The sequence below is a fragment of the Silene latifolia genome, chromosome 5 (genome assembly GCF_048544455.1).
Source record: "Silene latifolia isolate original U9 population chromosome 5, ASM4854445v1, whole genome shotgun sequence".
In the NCBI taxonomy this organism is placed as follows: Eukaryota; Viridiplantae; Streptophyta; class Magnoliopsida; order Caryophyllales; family Caryophyllaceae; genus Silene; species Silene latifolia.
The window spans coordinates 46785762-46804275 of record NC_133530.1 but is presented as its reverse complement, the minus strand read 5'-3'; the positions used below and the strand labels follow the sequence as shown (position 1 = coordinate 46804275).

Genomic DNA, 18514 nt, shown 5'->3' with positions numbered 1-18514 from the left:
TTGGCCGTTGGTTTGCGGATATCTGGGGGCTGATTTTCTTAGTGTTATGTTCCATCGTGCACAGAAGCCTTCAGTGTTATCTGATATGAACTGGGACCCATTGTCGCATATGATTTCGGATGGTATCCCAAATCTGCTTATGATGTTGCGCTTGATGAAAGAGATCACCTGCTGTTCTTTTACCTCTGTCATTGCCTCTGCTTCAATCCACTTTGAGAAATAGTCGGTCATGACTAACATATACACTCTGTTTCCTGGAGCTCTGGGCAGTTTACCCACTATGTCCATGCCCCACATCATGAATGGCCACGGGGAGATAATCGGATGCATTGGTTCTCTGGCTGGTGGATTGCTTTGGAGCCGCCTTTTGACATGACTCACAGCGTTTAGCGTGATTTACGGCGTCTGCGCGTATGGTGGGCCAGAAATAACCTTGTCTCAAGATTTTGTTTGACAGACTTCGTCCTCCAGCGTGGTTCCCGCATTCTCCGCTGTGCACATCTTTCAGTACCGTTTCAGCTTCCTCCTTGCCTAAGCACCTGAGGCATGGTCCTGCCAATGATTTTCTGAAGAGAATATTATCAATCATGATGTATCTGGAAGCTTTTATTCTGAAACTTTGTGCTTCCTTTCTATCTTCAGGGAGTGTCCCATCCCTTAGCCAATTTAGGTATGGAACCCTCCAATCTGCATCCTGTTGTCCTACTGCGGAAACCAGCGTCCTGGCTCCTTGTGCACACTGCATGTGTACATCCTCTTTCATCGGTCTCTGATCTGGCTCTCCCTGGATGGCTGGGGTCAACACATGAGTAATCGGTATGTTTGATAGTTCTGCGGGCTGGAAGGTGGATCCCAACGTGGCCAGAGCGTCTGCCTCCACGTTCTGCTCCCGTGGCACCTGAGTTATCTTGAATGTTCTGAATTTTGACTTTTGCTCTGTGGCTATTTTCAAGTAAGCTATCATCTTTGGATCACGCGCTACATATTCGCTGTTTACATGATTTACCACAAGTAAGGAGCCACTGTATACCCTCAGGTTCCTCACCTTGAGCCCTGAAGCCATCTGCATCCCAAGTATAAGAGCTTCATACTCGGCTTCGTTGTTGGTTGCCTTAAACTCACACCTAATGGCTTGCACTATCATGTCTCCTTTAGGAGATCGAAGGACCAGACCTACGCCAGCCCCTCTTGCATTTGAGGCTCCATCAATGTACAAGGTCCATATTTCACCATCCTGATTCCCTGTTATCGCCAGCATTCCTTCTTCTGCCTCCCTACGGGTGGCGGGGCAGAAGTCAGAGACGAAATCTGCTAGGGCTTGGGATTTTATCGCCGTTCTGGGTTCAAATTGCAAGTCATAGCCACTAAGATGTACTGACCACTTAGTCATTCTACCTGAAAGTTCAGGCTTCCTCATAATAGTCTTTAGCGGGTAATTGGTTATGACATGGATGGTGTGAGATTCAAAGTACGGCCATGCTTTATAAGAAGCAAAGAACCAAAGCCAATGTTAGTTTTTCGAAAGAAGTGTACCTGGTCTCTGCAGGAAGCAGAGACTTGCTAATGTAATATACGGGATGCTGCACTCCCTCCTGCTCTTTGACTAAGACCGCGCTTACAGCTGCTTCCGTGACTGAAAGATACAAGAATAGAGGCTCCCCTTGCTCCGGTTTCGCGAGCAATGGTGGCGTGCTTAGGTAGCTTTTGAGTTCCGCGAATGCTTTTTCATGCTCCTCAGTCCATTCGAATTTCTGACTCTTCCTCAATATATCATAGAACAGTTTGCACCTATCCGAGGCCCTTGATATGAACCTATTTAGGGCCGCCACCTTCCCTGCCAGCCTCTGCACGTCTTTTGGCTTCTGGGGTAATTCCAGCTGGAGTATTGCTCTTATCTGTTCTTTGCTTGCCTCAATTCCTCTCTGGGTCACCATATGCCCTAGGAATTTTCCTGAAGATACCCCAAACGATCACTTGGACGGGTTAAGTTTCATTTTAAACTCCCTTAATGTTTGGAAGGTGTCCGCTAAGTGCTCCATGTGCATTCCTGCTTTTTTGGACTTCACCACCATGTCGTCTATGTATACTTCCATGGTCTTTCCTATTTGCTGTTTGAACATTTTATTTACCAACCGTTGGTACGTGGACCCGGCGTTCTTTAGGCCAAAGGGCATGACCTTGTAACAATATATGCCTCTTTCTGACATGAATGTTGTTTTCTCTTGATCTTGTGGATGCATCTTGATCTGTTTATAACCGCTCCATGCATCGAGGAAAGTGAGTACCTCGTGTCCTGCAGTAGCGTCCACCATTGCATCGATATGTGGCAGTGGGAAGGGATCCTTGGGACAAGCTTTGTTTAGATCCGTGAAGTCTACGCACACCCTCCATTTCCCGTTCTTCTTGGGTACCACTACTACGTTAGAGAGCCACTCAGGGTAACTGACTTCTCTAATTTTATCTGCTTCCAGGAGACTGTCTACTTCTTTGTTAATGACCTCATTTCTTTCTGCCGCAAATTTTCCTCTCTTCTGCTGTACTGGGGTGCAGCTTGGGTTCACGCTTAATTTATGCGAAATAACGGATGGGTCTATGCCCACCATATCATTGTGGGACCAAGCGAAGCAGTCCATGTTGTTCTTGAGAAATTGAATCAGCCGGCTGCGCAGCTCTTCACTGCAAGTTGCCCCAATCAATACTGTCCTATCCGGGTGTGCCTCATCCAGGTGTATCTGGTCCAGTTCCTCCGAGGGAGGCTCCTTATATTCTGTTGAGGTGCCCCGGTTCTGTAATTGCTATGAAGGGAGCTTGGTTGTAGCCTTGAGGGCTTGAGCGTAGCAGTTTCTGGATTCTTCTCGATCTCCTTTTATTATGACCGTGCCCCATGGTGTTGGGAACTTGAGACATTGGTGATACGTTGAGGGCACTGCCTTCATCTGATGTAGCCATGGTCTTCCTAGTATCACGTTGTAGGTGGTTGGACCCTCAATGACTAGGTATCTCACTAGTTTATTAACTCCTTCAATATATGTTGGGATGGTTATCTCACCCACCGAATGCGCGGTTTCACCACTGAATCCTACCAGGGGCACAGATTTCTTTATCAGGTTCTCTTTATCAAAACCCATAGTTTTGAGGGTTTCGAGCATGATGAGATTCACAGAGCTCCCTGTATCCACTAATGCTTTTCGTACGGTGCAATTGCCAATGGATAACGTTATAGTTAGGGCATCGTCATGTTGCTCTGCACCGCTTTCTATGTCAGTCTCATCGAAAGTTACCGGGGGTAAATTACTCTGGCTTACTCTATATGAAGTTTCTGGATGATCCCCTTTACTTCCGGTGGCTTTCCTCTTAGCGGCGGAATATGTCAAACCTGATAGTTCGGATCCGCCTGTTATCACGTTAATAATTTTTGTGCATATGGGTGGAGTAGAAGGAAGCACCTGATTTGCTGCTTCCCTCCTGTCTTGCTTGCCCCCACGTGATAGCAGGTGGTCCAAGTTTCCTTTGCGTACCTGAAACTTTACTTCCTTTCGCAACCTGTAGCAGTCTTCTGTTCTGTGACCTATGTCCTGGTGCCATTCGCATTTTTTGCTGCTGTCTCTGTCGTCGTTGGGTCGGTCCTGAGTGGGAGGCTTCGGCCACCTTACCTGATCACCCAGGCTCCTCAGCGCTTTCAGCAGTCCTTCCATTCCCGTGTTGAATCCGTATTCGGATAGTTTAGGAGGATGCGGAGAGTCGTCAATTTGCTGAGTTTTTTCTGCTACCCTGCTGATATTGGGTCTGCTGTATGGCTTAGCTCTGTCGTCTTTCTTTTCTGTTGCAAATTTCCTGTTTGTCTTGTCGAAGCTTGTTATACCCTTTCTAGCCTGTATGTCTTCTTCTAACCTTAATGCCGCTGTAGCTCTCTGCTGGACTTCATCGAATCTCTCACAAGGGTACATCGTTAATTCTTTGTAGAAGCTGGATTCCTTATCCAGGCCCTGCCTGGAGGCGTTGATGGCAGTGGACATATCGCAGCCTCGTATAGAGACTTTCTCTGCATTGAACCTGGTGACATAATCTTTGATCGATTCACCTATTTCTTGGACGATTCTGTACAGGTCGCTCGACTGCTTGGGTGTTCTCCGACTGCTGGAGAACTGTTGGTTAAATGCGTTGACTAAATCAGCGAATGAACTTATGGTCCCGTTAGGCAAGCCAACGAACCATTGTAGTGCTGCTCCGGTTAGGGTTGAACCGAATCCTTTACACATACATGCCTCCTTTGAGGCTCCCGTGGCGGTAGTAACCATCATCTTCTGCTTGAATTGACTGATGTGATCACAGGGGTCTGTGGTTCCATCGAAGAGGGTCATCGTTGGGACGCTAAATCCTTTTGGTAAGGCTACTGTAGCTATATCGTCAGTAAATGGTGAGTCGGCATAGCTTTTCGGTGCACCATCTCCATAGGCGAGAGGCATTCACAGGGACCCTCCGGAGGAGGCTCCGTAGTTCCTGGTACTGCTGTTCTATGTATGTCTCTCTCCCGGTGGGTCGCAAATGCTCCTGAGACTGACGTTCTGCTCCTCGTACGAAGTTTTGCTGTTCCGGGACTTCTGTTTGACGTGCCTGCGATGTTGCTGCCGCCGGAGTGCCTTCCCAGGTATATTCAACTTGGTTCGTAACTGGCATCCTGGTTATTGGGACCGCAACTGCAGCCCTGCTTCTCTGATGTCCCACCGCGCCTGACGTAGGTGTAGGCTCTTGGCGTGCTGGTTCCTCATCTGGCGTTAATGCCCCCATCTGTTGGGACCGGACCCCTCTTGGTCGGTGTTCCATCCATGTCCAGCCTGAGTGCTACTTCGCGTGGTAATACCCGTGTCTGCCTTCGATCCCCACTTTCTCCTGGCGGCCTTGCAGATCTGTCTTCCTGCATCCAAGGGGCCGAACTAGCGGCCTAGCTCCTTAACTCGTTGATCTGCGCTCGGAGGAGATTGTTGTCCTCTTCCATCTGGGATCTCATGCTTCTATTTTCGCTTTGCATAGTCCTGATGGTCCTAGCTAATGTGTCCAACCCGCTTATCATGATGCTGGTGGGACTTGGAGGAGCCCTCGAATCATTGCACGGGTTGTGCTCCTCTTTCGATCGCACGACTCCTGCCGTCCCTGGACGACTCCCGGATCTCTAGTCCGAGCCCTTCCCGAAGATGGGCTTCTTGCTACACGGGAACTCGACTTTGCAGGCGGTCGCCGTATCCGAACAATGCGGTGGTGGTCCGAACCGAAGTTGTACGTGCTGCCGCTGCTGCCGAGGGAGATGGTACCTGTGTCGCTGCTGTCGAAGGAGATGGTACCTGTGTTGCTGGTACACCGCCGACGCTGCCTGAGGTGGTTTCCTTGTGTCCGGACATGTTTTGACTGTTGAGTAGACTGACTAACGAAGACGACCACTATGCCCCACGGTGGGCGCCAAACTGTTTTGGTAAATTTCTATCAATTTAGGGTTAAAGCGGTCTTAGCGTTAGGTCAATGTTACGACTTGAATGATTGTTGTATGTTATCCTGTATGAGCGATGTAAACAAAGAACACAAGCAATTTTGGTGACGCGGAAAACCCGATGTGGGAAACAACCGCGGGGGGAGACGGAATCCCACCAATATTTTCACTATAATTCGAGAGGAAATACAGTTCGTACGTTTGCTATGAGTGTTAGGGTTCTTTCTTGTATTATTTCGATGATCGTTCCTCTTTGCATTGAGGCTCTTTATATAGGAGAGCTCGTTGGGCTAGGGTTTCTTGCTTTCCCTCCAAGTTATCCCTAATTTGACACTGGGTAGGACTTTCTTTCTCCGGATCTCGCAAGATATTGGACTCTTACAAGCTTCTCCCGCGTAGATCAAAGCCCACATCCTACGCTGCTTGCTGATGCTGGCACCCTGACTCCCCGATATCCTGCATCCCGTAACGCTTCCAGGCCTGCTGTCCCAAGTCAGCCCATATCCAAATTTTGGGACTTGTGTTCTATTATTCACAACTACGAAGTACAGTACTACACACCGGTTAACCGGTCGGACTAGGCTGTTGTGCAGGTCTATAATGCACAATTGCACATGCACACAAGTGCCCACTACACACAGGTGCACACAACACGGCACCCGCTTGATAATACATCTCCAATCTCAAATCTTGACCCCAATAATTAGAGTTATTAAATGTTCCACACTCCCCACGATTCTCTCCTCCATCCCTTTCCCATTCTCACTTGTTTTGAAGATTCTTCACAAACTAGTTGACTCTATCCCCAAAACGACACCGTCTAATCCCTTTTCTTACAAAACCCATCAAAGCGAAGATAATAGATAGAGAGATAGAAAGAATATATTGAAATTCAAACTAAAAAAAGCAAGAAAAAAATGGAACAAAGTGTATTAGATGACATTATAAATCGTCTGCTTGAAGTAAAAAGTAGACCAGGGAAACAAGTTCAGCTTTCTGATGCTGAGATCCGTCAACTTTGTTTGACTTCTAAAGACATCTTCTTGAAACAACCTGTTCTTCTTCAACTTGAGGCTCCCATTAAAATTTGTGGTATTATTATCATTTTCTCTTCTGGGTTCTCCTCTAATTTATGTCTAATTTTATATTTGTTTATTATTCTTAATATTTCCTCATATCGGGTTTTGCTTTGATTCCTTTTTTTCTACTACCTGCTTTCGATTGTTGGTATTACTAGTTGTTTTGCATTAGACCGGTTCTGTTTTGATGATGACCGTCCTACACGAGTGTTTTCGCTTCCACTGAGCTGCTGTGTCCTGTGTGTACTGCAAATTATCCATCTTCCATTAAAATTTGGTATTTTTACCTCTAGTTTTTTTTTTATGTTTTTGACTTTTGTTGTGGTAATGGGTTTAATTGCAATGCTGTGTTTAAACAGTTGACCTTTTTACGATCATTTATCAGTTGCCGGCCTTGCTTATTCAGATATGGATGGAAGTTTACCAAGTCAGATTTATGATCTTTTAATATCAAAGATTCGATAGGGAGATTTAAGTGTTTACTATACATATATAATGCAGGTTTTTCGTTGATGTCTCCTTTTTATCGAGTTTATTCTTGTGGGTTTGTAATGGTTGCCGCAATGCTATAATGCTGTTGTAGGTTCAGTTACCTATCCTTAAGATTTAGTGTTAGTCGAACTAGAATCATGGTATTAAATCTGAGCCAAGTGACCGATTCGCCACTGCTTTCTAAAGATTTTGAAGGTTACTATGTGTGTACTGAGGCCGTATTCTTTAGTGGGATCAAAATTGATGCGAATATTTAATACCTTGCTGGAATGTAAATGCGAGCAGGATATTCTTGGCGTAAAAATTTTCCTAATCCGCTTTATGTTAGTGCTCACACCTGTAGAGGAAAAAGTGTAAGAGAACGAAATTAGTGTGGATCGGATAAGTTCACCGCAACACAATTTTATTATCAATGTAGTTTTACAAATACTTGTTAACCCTCACATCAATTACGACCCAAGTACACCCTCTCATTGAAGAAATCTCAGTGCTCGTTTACATAGGGAGTCCACCATGAGCTTACTCTAGAATAACCGGGAGACACGTGCATGTATATTGTACATATTCTCTATACATTGTTACATGTATGATGTATCTCATTAACCCTATTCGAAAATGCATGCTTATCTCCATACCTGTAACAACTAAGGTGCATGCTCCTACCACTTTTATGAATGTACTACATGTAATACATCCGCAACTTTGTTTCTTTTTAGTTTAAACGTAGAAATTCAGTGAGTTTTCACATCTGTCAATTTTAGGTCAGCTATGTCTGGAGACACATTTCTATATTCTTTATATGAGTTATCTTTTGATGTTCTTTAACTCAAAATTTGACACCTTCAGATTTCCTTAGGTTTAAAAAGGGATCATGTAGAATGTACAAGGCTTTGACCAAAACACCTTAGGGTTGTTAAGGCGCTAATCTGCATAATCTGCACTTAAGCCTTACAAGATGCGCCCAAGTAGTTAGTCCCAAGGTGCTGGTTGAGGGGCGCTACTATGCAATTTCCACATCTTTCTTTGTTCTACTTTTTTAATCCTCTATTTTACCCTTGTCTTTGTGAATGTATGTTGCATCCCTAGATTTCATGTATTGACATAGCCCATCCCTAGATGGTTTGCAAAATTATTGCATTCCGTCTTCATAAGATGAGTGTGGCGGAGATGCGTATGTTGAGGTGGATGTGCGGACATACAAGGAAAGATCGATTAAGGAATGCGGTGATTAGGGAAAAGGTAAAAGTGGCGCCAATAGCGGACAAGATGATGGAAAACCGACTAAGATGGTTTGACCATGTGAGAAGGAGACCTATGGACGCACCAGTTAGGAGTTAGGAGGTTAGGAGTTAGGAGGCTGGAGACTTGGAGAACAGAAAAGGTCCCTAGAGGTAGAGGAAGATCGAGGCAGACATGGTTGAGAGTGATAGAGCACGATATGAGATTTCTGGGGCTTGAGGAGAGTATGGTGACGGAGAGGGCACAATGGAGAGAAAGGATACATGTGGATTTTTAGTATTTGATGTTTTTCTTTTGACATATTTAGTGTTTTTATTTAATTTTAAAAAAATTAATTTATTTGTTCTTCTCTCCTTTATTACCCTTTTTTACCAACTACTTTCTTATATATTTTACTTGATTTACTTTTAAGGCATTCCGGATCCTTAATTCTATTTCGGTTTTCAAAATTGTTTTAATCTTTTCTCTCGATTTAAATTTTAAGTTTTTATAAAAGAAATCCGGAATTCGATTTTAAAACCTCTAAGTTGACCTTGACTTTCCATTACATTTTCACTCTCCCTTTTGTTTTTCATTTTCCCTTTTCTATTCGCATTTTGAGGTGTGCGTTCACCCATGGACGGTTCTAAAGGATGATTCATGTCAGCCGACCCCAAATCATTTTGGGATTAAGGCTCTGTTGTTGTTGTTGTTGTTGTTGTTGTTGTTGTTGTCGTTGTCGTTGTCGTCGTCGTCGTCGTCGTCGTCGTCGTCGTCGTCGTCGTCGTCGCGATGTGCAGCCGTGCCTTCTAAAGAAATTAATTTCTACTAATGTATTTGTTAAAACTGACGAGTCTTTCTTAATCAATGAAAGAAACATCCTACCATTTCCTTTCCGTTTTGGGCACCACCACCACCAGTATATCAGCTTGTTGGCTTTGTCAATGTTCTGCTTGTAGAGATAACACCCTAGCATTGCCATACCATGTAGTTGGCCTTGTCAACTGTTCTCTTCATCTTGACAACATCTTAGCATGGCCATTCCAAGCGATTTTATTCTTTTAATTAATCTAGAGCTAAGCTTTTTATATGTATCTGGAATGGGATTTAGCTTGGGGGGTTGCTTGGTTTATCCATATTCGTCTTAAGTTTTTCAACCCAGAAATTCACCCTAGCTGTAGCTTCTTTGTTATGGTAATCCGTTTCACTTTTCTATTGCATTTACATGTAAATCATGAAAAGATGAACACATGATGTTATGTGAACAGATATGTGTAGGTAAATGCGGAGCTGATCTCTTTTAGAATGGAACGTGGTGTGTTTCTTGAATTTTTTGAACATATATTGGCAATTTCACTAATTTTATCGGTGGCTCTATCAAACTCTAGGCAATGATGTGGCTTCTTCGTTTGTTTACTCTTTAGAAACATATTCTGAGATATGATTGATTGTCTGTCCTCATAATTCATAATTCTACTGAGATCTTGTCAGCTTGTCCATCTAATTCCTCAAACGAGTTGAATTCTCTAGTAGTCGATATTCATGTCTGACAGCTTGTCTGCATGTAATCTGCAGGTGATATTCATGGTCAGTATTCTGATCTTCTTAGACTTTTCGAGTATGGTGGACTGCCTCCTCAATCGAATTACTTATTTTTGGGTGATTATGTTGACCGAGGAAAACAAAGCCTCGAGACTATATGCCTCCTACTTGCTTACAAGATAAAGTATTCTGAAAACTTCTTCCTCTTGAGGGGAAACCATGAATGTGCTTCAATAAATCGTATATATGGTTTTTATGATGAGTGCAAGAAACGATTTAATGTTAAGTTGTGGAAGGTCTTCACGGAATGTTTTAACTGCCTACCAGTGGCTGCCTTGATCGATGGCAAAATTTTATGCATGCATGGAGGCCTGTCGCCTGACCTAAACAATTTAGATCAGATTAGGAGTTTACGACGCCCAACTGATGTGCCCGATTCGGGTTTGCTTTGTGATCTGCTTTGGTCAGATCCAAGCAAAGACGTTCAAGGCTGGGGAATGAATGATAGGGGAGTTTCCTATACTTTTGGTGCTGACAAGGTCACAGAGTTTCTTCAGAAGAATGATTTAGACCTTGTATGCCGTGCACACCAGGTCCTGTTTCTAAAGTAGCTGTTTTTGTTTTAATATATTTGGTTTTATTTCTGTCCGTGTTATAAAGGTATTGTAGGGAAATTACTTCTATATTTTTTTTTTCTTTTTCTTAGTGGATTATAATGGAATAAATCAAAATGGCTCACTAAAGTGGCTGCTCTTCTTTCCTTTGTGAAGTAGCGGTCCTTCGATGTAGTTTTCGGCGCAATTTTCATCTTGGGTCATTCGGAAACAGCCTCTTTGTGTTGCTAACACAAGGGTAAGGCTGCGTACATCCGACCCCCCCTTACCCCGCAATTTGCGGGAGCCATTGAGGCACCGGGGTAATGTTGTTGTTGTTGTTGTGTAGTGGAAAGGAAGCCACAAGGGCAGTTTTGATTTTGACAGGTTTGAACCAAGATTATGGGCACTATCAATCAATGACTTTACTACGCTAGCTGACATTTGCGGGAATATGTTCTAAAACAAATTTCGAAATTTTCTTTCGAAGAATTTGATCTTTGATAGCAGTCTGTTTTCCTGGTTACTTGAATGGTTATGTAATGTATTTGCGATGTCATTCCTGTGCATTGAACATCATATATTTCAAAAACTCATTTAACTTATCTTCTAATGTAGGTGGTTGAAGATGGGTACGAGTTTTTTGCTGATCGGCAGCTTGTAACCATATTTTCTGCACCTAATTATTGTGGTGAATTTGACAATGCTGGTGCTATGATGACTGTGGATGAGACTCTAATGTGCTCCTTCCAGATACTAAAGCCTGCAGAAAAGAAGTTAAAATTTTTTGGAAGCAGTACGACCACTGCTAAGCCTGGAAATGGGGTCAGCCTTTTCGGGAGCACTACAACCATGAAACCTGGAACTTCTCCTCCTGGAGTCAAGGTAACATCAGTTTTATTTTCTAAACTACTTGGTCTATCAATTATAAAAAGCTTAGTTTTCAAGTGGTTATTTTGCGGGTCTTCCTGGAAGCTAAAGCCTTAAGATTGAGGTCAAATATTTATTAGTAGAAACCAAGTTGGCTTGTAACAAATAGGCCAAGGTCTAGGGCTTTCATTAGATATAACAGTTAGTCTTGCTGAAGACGGGTCGGAGCAAGTGACGGGTAATGCCACTCACAAAACGGATAGGGGGGACAAGGTGGGGGCACCCCCATGTGCTTCCCTCTCTCCTCTATTTGGGTCATTTGTGAGAGGAAATGGTATCCGTCACTCCAAAGTGACGGATACGTGCCGTCTTCAATGAGATTTTGTGTAGATATAATTGTGAAACTTTGAAAGTACACTGAATGTCCATTCTTTCTGAGTGCAATATGTATGAATTGTTAAGCATATTAGTCAGCTCTTTGGGAGGCTGTGGAGGCTGTGCCACTTAACTGGATTTTACCAAGACTCTAAAAGTACAATTGCTCCATTTTGAATCCCAATGAACACTCATTTTGTAGGAAGGGTCTCCTGATTTCCCTGCATCACGTGTCTCTCGTCACCCATTCATTGCTGGCATAGTCGTATCTGGGTCTCAAAAGGATTAACTATGCGTGGCGTAGGACTCTAGGATCATAGTAGTCTGTAGACTGGCATCAGATGGAACAGAAAAATTAAATTGTTATTTCCAAACTAGTACCTTAAGGGTATAAAGTGGAATCCCCCACCTCCAAAGTTGTAGCAGTTAAAAACCCCTCCATCTACTTTTAAAATTTTTACTTTCCTTTTTGGGTTGTTCATCTTCAAGCCTCCTACTTAATACTGTACTTATTACTCTTTTCCCTATTATCTATTTTTGTAATCATTATCATTTTTGATCCCCCATCTTTCCTCAGCTTTCATTTTCCATAACCTATTATTTTTTTCCTTAATTTTGTGCCAATTGAGGTATGAAGTTATAAAATGGATTAATCGATGTAGTTATAAGGTTAAATTTTTCTTGACAAGTTTTCACCAAGGCTGGTAAAATCCAAAATAACAGTCAAAGGCCAAAAGATATCGAGGTTCAACACAAACCTTACAAATACAACCTTTATTACAATTCATTATACCATCCACATTTTGCAATTTAGATAAGGGTTTTTTGTGAGACGACACCTAACACTTAGGGCATCTGCAACAAAGGCACCTAATGTAACTTTTTTTTTTTTTTGCCCAGAAGCACCTAACATTTATATATATATTTTTTTTTGTCAAAAGACATTCCTTCTTGACTTGGCGGAAAACAATTTTTGTTTCAATCAGTCTATTATCCACTACTCTCCACCATTATTCCTTCATTCTTTCACTTCAACAACCTTGTCTCTCCTCCTCTCCTCTCCTCTCACACTCCACCCATGTCTTCTCTTTCCTTCCTTATCCAACAACTATCTTCTTTCCCACTATTGTCATCTTCACTCTCTCCACCACTCCCGCACCACACCACCCGATCACCTGCCCTTACAGTCAACTGAACGCTTCATTAAATCTACCCCTTACATTATCTTTCTCAGCAGCCCCCCCTTTGCACGCATCTCTCAACTTTAATTGTCTATTCTTCCTCGTTCTTATTAGAGGATTTTGGGGATGTAGAAATGGTGGCTAAAGATTGCTTAGTGGTGCTCATTTAAAGGTGGTTGGTTGAATTAATTTGTTGTGGTGAATATGCTGGTGGTGTAAGGGGTTCGAATTTGAGTTGTCGTGGTGATCGATTAACCATGTTGAATATAGGGTGGCTCAATGGCACGAATCAGATGCTAGTCAAGGTGGTACTAGCTAGAGGCCCAGAACGCTTTGGCGTGCGTTGCTTTATAGATAAGGTGGTGTTGGCAAAGTGTATTAATCCCCTTATTTTAATTAGTAAGCCTCATCATTCAAAAGTCCCCTCACATAAAAAGGTCAATGAGGCTTATTGAAATAGAGGGACTACTAGGCAATTTCCACATATTTTCCCTTTTTTTTATTTAGGAAAAATTCACAACTTCTACGTTTTATAAACAAGTTTTTCAAACTTCCTACCTTTGTAAAAAAGTTTTAAAAACCCCTACCTTGTTCAATTAACCTTTCTATATTAGGAAAAAAAACGTATTTTGGTAACAAAATTTAAATTTCACCCTAAATCACATAACTTATGACTATTATACCCCTCTACTACCACTACTAGTCGTCTACTACTACTACTACTATTACTTTTGTTTGATAAAACAATGCGCCTCTGTGCATCTCGTGCTTTTATAGACTAAGATATCACTGTATACAGATGATGTCTGCCTTAACCTTAATACTCGTGCTTCTTAAAACTAAATTCCAATTAGAAGGCTGGCTTCAGGTGCTTTTGGTTCTCTGTTGAGGTCAACTTTTGCATGATGATAAAATCAAACCAATACCCACCACTTCTCAACTACCCTCCATTTTCTTTCCCAGCCATGGCTTGTCAACTTCATGGTTGCATGTTTTGAGGTTCGGTCGGTGATCCTCGAACTGAACCGACCATGATAGTTCGTCCGGTGAGAGTTGCTAGAGTTTTCTTTTGTACTCCGTAATTGAGTGCAGTTATAGGTAACGTTTCACAAATCAAACCTTTTCTCGAATCAAATTTAACACACAACCATGCAGCAGTAGTAGCACTAATTCAACACTCTCTGAAGTTCTATTTGTTCGCCCTTAAAAGGTGAAGTTTGTGTGCAGAAATGTCCACTTTCCTCCCACTTTATCAAGATTTGAGGCTGTTGAGTACTTGAAATATATTGGTGGATAATCACAGCTCAACCTGCTATTCTGTTGTGAATTAGTTTAATTATGTTGGTCATTGACTGCATGGTCCTCTATGAGAAGGTCCCCTGAGCCCACGCTTCTTTTTTATTTCGAATCCATATTGCTATGCACAATAAGTACCAATCAGACTCTCCATAGGGACAGCCGATTATACTTCATAGGGACCAGAAGCCCACATCTCTACCGCAAGTTTCTGTTTCATGAACCACGACATCAATTCTTTCTCACCACAATTTCCTTCTGAGGTTCATGCATACTGCAACATAGCCTGGTATCTGTTGTCATTTATTTTCACTTGCTTTTGTATTGATAGACCCAGAAATCTCCCACCCAATGTCCACCATCCGCAGCCCCTTCAACCTGTATATACTACGTAATATGGATTATTTATCTTTCCTAAAGTTCCATTTAAAAAATATGTATGCAATCTGTCAATATTGATAGTGGCTATGGCTTTATTTCTTGATCTTTTGTGTCTCGATATTAAGCATGTCTTTGACGCTAACTCTTTTGATTACGCTTATGCAGCCATACCTTGGTGCTAAAGGATGACCCTGATGGTGTTACTTGCATGGTATATGTGCGTACAAATGTAACTTGGAATGATGTTTTTTCCAGTGCGCGGTGACTACAATATTTGATATCACTGTAAAAAAAGGAGAGGGATTTTCATTTATAAGGCAAGGAGATTCTCTGTAGGAAATTGGGATTTGTGGAAGGGTTCTCTTTGCCCCTTTCCTCCTGTATACACTAACGACGATTCTTGTTACTTCCATAGCTTGTATGTACTCTTTTAAATACAGGCTGCTTTTCAACCTTTTTCGCATGGCCCGTTCAATTTGTAATACCCCCATTTACCAAAGAGCCCTATCAAGGACTACATTAGCAAATGGAAGCGTTACTATCTCGGTTGCCCCGAGGTAGTTTATATCAAATAGACAATAAAAGAACAACTTAGATAACTTTATTAACTTCTTTATAAGACACTGATTATAACACAAAACAAAACGAACTATCGAACAACGGAAGAAAACAAACTAATCCAACTAACTGTCATTTGACTAAGTGAACTCAGCGGTTACTCGCTTCCTTGTAGGATCCTAGCCAAAGCTTAGCAATAATCGCACCTGATAAGACTACCTGCTCATCATTCGCCGGCAGTATCGAATGGATCACCGCAGACAGACAAATAGGAAGAACAACCAAACAAACACCACACAAGTCAGTAATAGTACACAACAACATAGCCACAAAATATATAATACAAGGAGCAGTCCAAACAACCACCACCAACTCCATCGCCCTATACTCCATAGTAATCAAAGGCTCTCATTGCAACAAGTAGCCGAGTTCCCATCGCAACAGGTAACCCACCCCAGTCGATGCCAAACCGTAGCGTGGACATCAAATCCTCGCTTATCGCAACGAGCGAACCCGAGTCATTAATGTGCACATGCCCCTTGCGACGAGAGTCACAAGGGGCGAACAAGGGGATGAAACCATCTCCCGACATGGCTCACAATATCCATCTCATGACCTCCACACATTCACAATCACAATAATCACAATAATTAATCACAATAATCACATAGACACCATTCATCTCACAATCAATCAACAACTGTACTGAGTAGGGAAACCCTACCTTTTCGCAAAGCTGTGCACCACAATATAGGAATTCCAAGAATTAAGAAACAAAGGAATAAAAACCAATTCTCCATAAATCCATCGCCTACAAGTAATAAATGCATATACCATTACTAACTATTCTAATTAACTAACATATAAACCTTAGTTATTGACTTCCTCCAATTACAATCCGATTGATGCAAGAACTACGGAATCCGATGACCAAAATGCTAGATCCTTACATGGTTGATGATTAGAGTGATTAGGGAGAGTTTAAAGAAATGCTTTAGGGTTAGAAATGATTAATGAAAACTGATTATGTGATTATATTACTCCCAAATCATTCTAATCAAACCGCGCAAAACACGACCCTAGATAGGGCACTCGGTCGAATGACACCTAGGCATAAGCCTGACAGAAACAATATAACAACCCGATCCACCACCGTCGTAACACGATCCTAATAAGATGGGATGTGCACTTTTGGGCTCATTATTTATCCTCAGTTAAGCCCAAAAGTACAAGGCCTTGTTACTAAGAGGTGGGTGGAATCCTTTATAAACCTATCATAAGCTTCTTACTTTCCTGACGTGGGATAAATCTCCTCTGAAACTCTTAGGGTGTTACAAACACACTAGCCATCTACTCGGTCGAGTACATCCCACTCGACCGAGTACCAAAGGTCCAGAAACGCGTAGTATTACAGTCTTCCCTCCTTAAAAATGAACTTTGTCCTTGAAGTTCGCATCAGCCTCCACACAACCCAAACGCTCTCCCTCCACTCCGAACACCAACTCAAACAACAACACCTACTTGGAACAACAATGCCAACCTACTTCAACCACATATCCCGCAATATTGCATCAACCATAATACTTACCAAATTCCCACCGTTAACAATGTCCTACTAACATACCGCTCACTAAGAAATCCAATACCAACACCATCCACCAAGCCAGAACGACCACCAAAATGAAATGTTACATTCTATCACCCTTAAAATGAACTTCGTCCTCGAAGTTTGCTCACACATGTAACTGTCACCACCCAAAACTGTCACACTATCGCAATCATACACACCTATAACTAGGGTTGAGCAAAAAATATCCGATCCGAATTTTTTTCCGAATCCGATCCGAAATCCGGAAAAAAAAAATCCGAATATATGGAGATACCATTTCAATTGGATATCCGATCCGGTTTTTTCCGAATAAACTGGATCGGATGTGAATTGTGATTTTCTTAAAACCGGATATCCGAATCCGATCCGAATTCTAAAAATTTAAATATAAAATAAAAAGGAAAACTTTATGTTTAGTTTATGCGGTTTTTAGACTAGTTTTGAAATTTGTAATAAAGACTTGTAATCTATGCAATTAATACTTGTAATTTATGCGATCGAAACTTGTAATTTATGTGATTAATACTTGTAATTTTTGCGGTCGAACACGTTATCTTCTTTAGGGGGTTGCAAGATGGGAAATGGACCGAAATTGCCTTTAGTTTTAATCTGCCAATAGCCTAATACCACCTGCCTTGGTGGAATTTTTACTGTACATTTCAATCCGGATCGAATCCGGTTTCCGAAATCTGGATATCCGAATTTTCGGATATCCGAAATATTCGGATCGGATGTGGATCGAGAAAAATGATAATTTTAAATTCGGATATCCGATCCGGTTTTGAAATCCGGATCGGATATCCAGTTTTGCTCAGCCCTACCTACAACCTTCACAACCATTACTTTTACCGATATCAAACCACAAGTCTATCCTTGATTCTCTAATGGAGACTTAAAACCTCAAAATATACCACAAAATGTAGAACTATCAACGCATTGTAGCATCCTACTCCTCTTAAGATAAATGTTACGTCCTCGTAACTCAACCAGTACTAGATCCTTAGGTATTCCCTTTAATTATTGCCATCTCGTGAACTGGTAATCGGTATCGTCTTAACATCAATATTGATACCCACTCCTATATTCCAAAACCCTAATAATTTCCATGCCTCCAATCATCCTGGTCACCACCTCGTATTACTACCAAATCTTCTACATCATCCACTTATTTACTCTTTAATACTTCTACATAGTACATGGGAATTTCGTTCGTATACCCGTTTATGAACACTCTCCATGATTCACGCACTTATCTCGACCACATATTACACAACCAAAAATTCTTACGTACTAAAGAAATCCTCAAAAGTTCTCTTTAATCGTTAATAAAATCGTTCATACATTAACATTGTACTCACCCCCACACTGCATCAACCTGCGCCAACAAAAGATTATGAACTACTTGCATCCTCTAGCTCAATAAGACACATACTCCGCCAACTATTTGCCACGACTATGTCAACAAATGATTCATCCAACTCAATTCCCGAAAGTACTCCAACAACTATGCCTTACTAACGAAATGTCTATGAAAAGACAACACAACAACCACTGCTGAAACTCCCATCCTTTATATACTCTGTTCTCTCGCTCATAAGTCGAAAACTAGAGAAAATTACGATATTAAAGACAAGACACCAATACATATGCCAATAATAGAATAAACAAAATATTTCGAAACTTGTTTCTCAACCATTACGTCTCCTCAACTACAACCGATGACAGCATCGCAACACCGTCACCAACAGCTGCACCACAGAGCGAAGGTACCTGTATCGCAACACGGAGTACCGTGCCCGGATCATAACCCAGAACACAACCACCACATCGGTAATCAT

General features: G+C 41.9%; 3 protein-coding genes across 4 annotated transcripts; 1 reads left to right on the top strand and 2 right to left on the bottom strand.

The window, feature by feature from the left end:
* Positions 1-271: 271 nt before the first annotated feature.
* Positions 272-1417, bottom strand: LOC141655325 (uncharacterized). Its single transcript, XM_074462411.1, has one exon. It carries the CDS (start codon positions 1415-1417, stop codon positions 272-274), a length of 1146 nt encoding a protein of 381 aa, XP_074318512.1.
* Positions 1418-2795: 1378 nt separating this feature from the next.
* Positions 2796-4361, bottom strand: LOC141655324 (uncharacterized). The gene has a single exon (XM_074462410.1). The coding sequence runs from the start codon at positions 4359-4361 to the stop codon at positions 2796-2798; it is 1566 nt and encodes a 521-aa protein (XP_074318511.1).
* Positions 4362-6161: 1800 nt separating this feature from the next.
* Positions 6162-14963, top strand: LOC141657366 (serine/threonine-protein phosphatase PP1-like). 2 transcript variants are annotated; one of them, XM_074464570.1, is made up of 4 exons: positions 6162-6574; positions 9847-10406; positions 11025-11291; positions 14675-14963. In XM_074464570.1, the coding sequence occupies exons 1-4, from the start codon at positions 6400-6402 to the stop codon at positions 14696-14698; spliced, it is 1026 nt and encodes a 341-aa protein (XP_074320671.1). In that variant the 5' UTR covers positions 6162-6399; the 3' UTR covers positions 14699-14963. The 2 variants fall into 2 exon arrangements, 1 of the variants encoding a protein (XP_074320671.1); XR_012548736.1 differs by having other exon boundaries at positions 6179-6574; positions 9847-10518; positions 10756-11291.
* Positions 14964-18514: the final 3551 nt, after the last annotated feature.

What these genes read in the sequence shown, in the direction of transcription:
- LOC141655325 (XM_074462411.1), bottom strand. Translation starts at nt 1,417, where the DNA reads ATGAGGAAGCCTGAACTTTCAGGTAGAATGACTAAGTGGTCAGTACAT.
- LOC141655324 (XM_074462410.1), bottom strand. Translation starts at nt 4,361, where the DNA reads ATGACCCTCTTCGATGGAACCACAGACCCCTGTGATCACATCAGTCAA.
- LOC141657366 (XM_074464570.1), top strand. Translation starts at nt 6,400, where the DNA reads ATGGAACAAAGTGTATTAGATGACATTATAAATCGTCTGCTTGAAGTA. An exon ending in GGCTCCCATTAAAATTTGTG is followed by an intron (nt 6,575 to 9,846) that starts GTATTATTATCA and finishes TGTAATCTGCAG; the next exon opens with GTGATATTCATGGTCAGTAT. An exon ending in TTGTATGCCGTGCACACCAG is followed by an intron (nt 10,407 to 11,024) that starts GTCCTGTTTCTA and finishes CTTCTAATGTAG; the next exon opens with GTGGTTGAAGATGGGTACGA.